Consider the following 6,830-nt stretch of genomic DNA (forward strand, 5'->3'; position numbering starts at 1 on the left):
GTTATCTGTGCATGCAAGTGTGTTACAGCGGAACGCACAGAGCGCTCTCTTCAAGAAAGCATAATTAACTTCAGCCTTCTGGGAAATGGAGAGCCAAGAAAGGCATTTACCAAGTGGAAGATGGACATGAATTTAAATATAAAAAACATTTTTGCAGAGGTTTTCACTTTCATTTTCAACAAGTTCTAGTGCTATGTTCAGGACAGGATCAGCCTAACGGTTTTTCACTGGAATCTGATGAAGCAAAGAAGCCGAGTTGTATTATTTTAGTAGTAATTAAACTCACTTGCCATAAAATGAATCTATGGAAAAGCTAATTTAGTAGCTTTCCCATTAAAAAGTACGTGCTGTCTAATAAAGACTATTTTGTAGGCACAGAATTAGGTAAATTTGTGAATCTGCAGTAAGGAGCAGCATCAAGATGTATTAAAGACATCACAAGCAAGTAAACTGCCTTAATCGATGGCTGATGATGCAAAGTTTTGGCTCTTCTTCTAGAAAAAGACATCCTGTAAACATTTTCCCTGCCTTGTGGAAAAAGTAAAGACCTTCAGAAATAGCGAGCCAAGAAAAGACATTCAAAACTACCTCGTCAAAAGTAATCTTTTAATATTTTTGAAATAAATAATTTTGATTGTTTTACCTTCATATGATGGTACTTTGTTTTGGAACAAAGTCATATTAAGCCCCAAATCAGAATGATCTGTTTAAGGACACTGAAGTGAACTTCTTTCCCCAAGGCAATAACATAAAGAAGCTAAGAAGTATTTTGAAGGAAGAATGAATAAAAATAAGACTATTGCATGTGAATGGTTTTGTATGAATTGGCATTTTCCAGTTTAAAAAAAAAAAGTTTGCTGAAATATTGCCCAGGCAGATCTACTTGGGCCTCTAATTCACTGGCACAGGCTCACTACCAGTCACTTAAAATACGTGTTTCACCATGTACCTAAAATTGTGACATCCTTTAAAAATACTTAATACAAAAATCTTTTATTTCCTTTATACTACATATTTACAATTCTATTATCAAGGTACTGTGGAAAATGTAAACAAGTCTACACAGGTGTAAATATGGCTTGAGAAAGGTTTCCCCTTTGATTAGCTGCTCTAATCACGTATCAGTATACAGATCAGTATACATGTATCAGAAAAAAAACCAGTGCGTTTTATAAACTGCTGTCAAACAGCAGAATATAAGTTCTTGGGTTTTGTGCGTTAGCTGCTGAGTAACCCTACCAGACAGTGGGTGCCTTTCCCTAAACTAAAAAAGCTGAGATGTCCGACTTACTGGAATGGGACCGGTGAAGGGGCACGGAGGTAAGTGGGGCTGATACCGTTGGGTCTGAGGGAGGAGAGTTTGCTCAGCCTTCAGAAGAGAAGACCAAAGGGAGCCATTATTGTGGTCTTCAACTACCCCATGGAGGCTGTAGACAAGATAAAGCCAAACGCTTCTCAGAGATGCACACTGAAAGGATGAGAAGCAGCGGACCAAAGTTGAAACTTAGGGAATTCTGATTAGAAACTAGCAAAAACCAAACAAACAAACAATCGTGAGCATGAAATTTTCACTGGGACAGGGGCTCAAAGAGGTTGTGGGATCTCCACCCTTAGAGATATTCAGATTCAACTGGATGAATCTCTGAGCAACCTCATTTAACTTTGAAGCTGACCAGGCGCTGAAGAGAAGCCTGAACCTCCAAAGGTCTCTTACAACCTACTCTATGATTCTACAAAAAATCTTGAATATAATGCAATGCTTGCATTACTACTGTAGTTTGGCTGTGCAGTAAATACACAGTTAAGAAGAAAATATGGCAGTTGCTTAACTTGGGTCGTTCTTCTCCAGCAGTTGCTAAGATTATATCTAATTGTCTCACACGAGATTTACCTTATCAGTTCCAGTTCAGTGAAATTGCCCCAAATTCACATAATTGTAGGATCAGAGCCAGGCCAGCACATCTCCAGAAGAACATTTAAAATGTCACGGCTGACAGTAAAGCCCTGCTGAGACCCCCACACTTCTGAAGTAGTTTTGGGACAACAACAATTTTGTCACATTTACATCGAATAAACTTTCCAGTGACATTCATAGAGCTCTAAAGAAAAAATTACAAGGGATCAGCATCAGCCCCTGTGATTTTCTGACTGCAAGCTCAGTTGGTTAATTAATTCTGACACAATCACAAATATCTTTATCATGTTTAGGATGACTTTTGATAGCTATGAAGTGATTAATAGCAACAATAAGACTTCCATGAAGCTTGAAAAATACCTACCAAACCTGTATTGCTTCCAATAGATCACAGTTTGAATTGAAGTCCCAGGTGAGCAAGTGTCGCTTGCTTTGTACTGGACAGCTAACAACTGCGGATGTGATTAAGACCCAAGGTGAACCATGGGGTAAAACTACTCGCCTACTCATTATCCAACCACAACAACAACCATCATCTTTAAAAATCACAAGTTAGCATCAACTATTGTCACTTTGCCCCTTCTAAGACAAAAACCTTCTCTTGCAGAGTTGCAGTTTGTTATGGTGCGTGAATGGTAGTGTGGACACGAGACCTGGAACTGCCTGTACCACTACCACGTCTACTGAGCCCATGGTCCGGATGCCCTTTAGTAAGGGCACTTTCAATGCAGTAGAACTCCAGAGGTTAATACATAGATTTTGTAACTCCTGCCCTAAAGAGAGGTAAAAGAGGCACTCTGAAATCTTTTAGTCTGGTTAACTCAGAAGATTAAAATAGAGAACATATTATTTCTTTATAATGACATAGTCCTATATTCAAGAGGAGCCTGTCTAAACAGACAAAATAGCACCAAAATATTCTATTAAGTGACCAACAGCAGCTGTTGAACAGTATCAGGACTTTTTAGAGCTGACTTAATCAAATTATTGTGCAGTAAAAGCACATTATAATCCTTTATACAGAGAACACAGAGATTATCTTTAAACATCTCTCCTTGCTTACTATCTGTTTTCTCCATCCGAGATAAAACTCTTGTCTGTGTTAGAAGGTACTGTTTGATGAGAACTGCTGCACAGTTTGACTTGACAAACCACCGCGAAACTCAACTGACAAGATGGGAGAACACAGAAAGCCAGAACAGCCTGACAGATGACACCGTGACCTTTGGAAGACGGATTCAGACGTAAGCAAGATATAGATGGAGACCTTCCAATCAGTCAATCCACACTAGAAATGTGGTACATATTCTTAAATTAACAACTTAGCAAGGACTGTGGTGGATTCTTCTTCAGTTGCAAGTGTAAAAGTAGACTGAATGCTTTTCTACAACACACAAGGTTGTTCAAAGAGGAATTAATTTGGTGAATCCTACTAGTTTCTGTGCAATGTGATATTGCAGTGGATCCATATTGGCTTCATAATCCGTGAAAGGCTCATTAAACTTCACGCTGGTTGTCAAGAGGGTTTAGAAAGTCACTTATACGTGGTGTGGCTCACTGCACGTTGACATGTTATGTACTGCTTATCCTGATACTCTTGGAGCTGCTCTTATTAAAAACATGTCCAAGCTTTCAAACAATGAATTATATTATATATCAGAAAGGATGTCCAGAGCAGATTAATGGAGGGGTAAGAGACTAGGAATAAATACATGAAACAGATTCAACTTTTTAAAAGGATCCAGCTACTAAATGGCCTCTGTAGTCTTCCATAAGAAGTGTGAATACTTCAGTACAATTCAAGCTGAATTGAATAGCTGTTTTCATATCCAAATTCAAATACCGTCTGTGCATATAAAACAGTTCATTTATTAGTCCAAATGTTACTGTTGTACAGCTCTTGGAAAAATACTCCCTCTTTCTTGGGTTTGTTCTTCATAAAAAGGAAGCTTTGGAGGGCCACCTAGAGAATTAAGGAGAAACACCATTTCAGGTCTATGTAACATAATACTGAAATATCATATAGATTATACAATTTACACTTAAATAATTCAATAAATGGTACTCTTCAAAAGAATGCAGAGGACTGAGTTACCCTGGCCTCCTCACAGAGGCAGAGACCAGGCAAAACAATAAAACCCCTCTCAAACGGAAGGCTCCCAAAGTGTTTCCTAAACTAAATGCAGAATTATATGGTATCACCATCAAGCCAGTTGTGATTAGACTACAAATGGGAGGAAGCTTTCATTCAGTACTATATCTCATTAAGAAGAGAAATTACCTAAATTAAAAAAAAAAAAACCAAACCAACCCCCTTTTGTGATAGTGCAATGAGTGCTTTAACATGCTCGCAAATCAATCTGATTTTCCAATGTTTTATCTACTTATCTGGCTTATCACATCCCACCAGGATCTTCAAAACCTGACACCTCTACAAAAAGTAAATGAGTGTGATGGCACACATGCAGCAATTAAACCTCCTTATTTACTTTATGGGGCTGTGGATATCAAGAATGTACCATGCTGTGGCACAGCTGTGCTGGAGGCAGCCTTGGGAATCCTTCAGCAGGCTGTGCAAGATCTCCACAGCCCGCTCTGAGGGCAAACCACTGCACTGAGTCAGATCAGCTTGGCCAAGACCTCCCAAACACCTGGAAGGACTCCTGGCATTTGCAGCGTCCCCTGGCATTTGCAACATCAGGCTCCTGGACCCTTAGGAGGGCAGCACACACCAACCCAACCCTTCCAAGCAAAGCTGCTGCTATCATGGGTTCTGAGTTTTTCACCAGAGGTGGAAATGCAGAGCAGCTTCTGCCTCACACAGCCTGACACAGAAACTGTCGTGGCCGCTGCTGAGCACCATGGACTTGATAATCTTAAAGGTCTTTTCCAACCTAAACCATTCCATGATTCTATGTTTGCGTAGTGGGTTGATACTCCTGTCCAAACAGCCCACTGACCACCACCATGGTCAACTCGTGATTCCTTCTACTAAGAAAGTCTGCACCTCTCCATCTTGTCTTACCTTCTTTGCAGGTTGGCCCCATCCACGTGGCTGGGCATACGCAGTTCCCGTTGTATGGATTGCACTGGGATTTGCTGGCACACTGGCATCGCAGGGAGCAGTCGGGGCCGTACTGGTCTGACCTGCAATCTGCAAGGATAAAAGTGTTTGGAAGAGGGCGAATGCTTGCTAGTAGTCTCCCTGTTCTCTGGGATCAGGAAGCTGCTTAGACACCTACGTCTGTTAACATTAAAACATGACATTTTGGAAAGCCCTGCAGTCCTCAAGTTTCGTCTACCGCATGGTCCGCCCAAACTGTAGCCCAGCTGTCTTAAAGAAGTTTCCAGAATGGAAATCATTACTGGTGTAAAACCAGAGGTTGACAGCCCAACAGAAAAGATCTTGGGATTTGCTCAGGAAAGTTCCTGTCAGCATCCTGGATCCACGCTATCTCCTGCAGCTCTCCACCGCACAGCTTGGCTGTCCGCATGCGCCAGCAAAGAGCCTTCACTCAAAGAATGTGAAATCGAAAATTAATCCGTTTTATATACACTCTTATGTCCGATCACACAATTCTGCTGCCTCCTGTCAAATTAATCTCACAAAACATCTCACACCCAAATACAAATACATTTCATACCTAGGCTGATAAATTCCCATTGCAATTTTTTTTATGCAGTCAGAGTAAAGGCACGAAGGGAAAGTTAGCAGCAAGCCACGAGGCAGGGCGCTAAATACACTGTAAACAACAGCCCTCTCTCCCTCACCTCGCTAGAAAATACTGTAAATAATTACGGCGCTTGCTTTCTCACACGGGCACCAGGAGGTAACTAAAAGTGCTGCTGAGCCCTGCATCAGCTGCAGCCCCAACATGTGGGAGAACTCTCCCCGTGCGCTCCAAGCTTGGCCTTTTCAATTAGGAAATGTTATGAGAAAAGGTCTCCTCGAACACCTCTGGACCTGATTTTAATTTATGTAATACCACATTTTCATGTTAATAACAATGTGTATTTAAGACATCTGTTTGAAAGTCTGCAATGTTAATTTACTACAGAAAAAGAGCGCCCATAAAAGTCTGTTATATTCTCTCTTTTTTTTTTTTTAATTAACATTTTGCCTGTTTAATGGGTGCTTTACCAGAGTTCAAATTAAAATCAGGCCTTTTATCTTTATGGCTGCTGCACAGTCACAGCTGCTCACAGTTATATCACAGATGAACTGAGCCTAATTGAAAATAAAAATGCAAATAAAACCTACCCCATAACAGCTTTTCATGGGTGGGGGCTTCCCTAGCTGATTGAAGAAAAATAAAAATGACTCCCAGAGTTTGCAAGAAGCAAAACCTCAGTTCACATTTTTGGTACTGAGCTTCCCCCTTGCGTTCCACTTCTGCCTAAAATTTCCCTGGACAGGCCTGCGGATACCCAGCGCCATGCTGCCTAGGGGGGCGGCTGTGTCCCCCGTTGGATCAGTACCTGCAGACTGGGTGGCTTTGATTTCTGACCACAGGACAGTGTGGAGAGGGAAGCAAATCATTTTCCATTTTCGTTTTGCAGGTTGCACTAGCACTTAAGCTCCCAGCAACTACTCTGCATTAATAACAGGGTGTTCAAAGCCCTTTCCTGCCCTATCCTAGAACAAAAAGAGAAATAATATTCCCCCAGCGTGATTCTGGGGCTCAGGAGGATTACGGTTCCTGGTGTGAACCTCCAATATCAGCACATGGATGATCACTCCTTTTATCTTGTTTGCCACAACGCTGGGATCACAAATCTCTTCTTACACTTGTTTAAACCCACGCAATTCCTTTTACTCCAGTGATTACCCTAGATTTATTCCAGCATAACTGCAATCAGAGTCTGGCTCAAGAACCTGGCCTGCCATCGCTGCCTCTCAACCCTGCAACCTGCT

At 41.2% G+C, this 6,830-nt stretch overlaps 1 protein-coding gene across 1 annotated transcript in view; it reads right to left on the bottom strand.

Annotated features, from left to right (window-relative positions):
* Positions 1-3,798: 3,798 nt before the first annotated feature.
* LOC104132492 (multiple epidermal growth factor-like domains protein 6) overlaps positions 3,799-6,830 on the bottom strand; it is a 230,410-nt gene continuing 227,378 nt past the window's right edge. Inside the window, exons 38-39 of the mRNA XM_035901187.1 lie at positions 4,941-5,069; positions 3,799-3,878 (exon numbers count right to left, since the gene is read on the bottom strand). Coding sequence (XP_035757080.1) covers positions 3,799-3,878; positions 4,941-5,069 — 209 coding nt within the window. The remainder of the gene's footprint in view (positions 3,879-4,940; positions 5,070-6,830) is intronic.

This window comes from Egretta garzetta, unplaced genomic scaffold (assembly GCF_000687185.1).
Source record: "Egretta garzetta isolate BGI_Z169 unplaced genomic scaffold, ASM68718v1 scaffold638, whole genome shotgun sequence".
Classification (NCBI taxonomy): domain Eukaryota; kingdom Metazoa; phylum Chordata; class Aves; order Pelecaniformes; family Ardeidae; genus Egretta; species Egretta garzetta.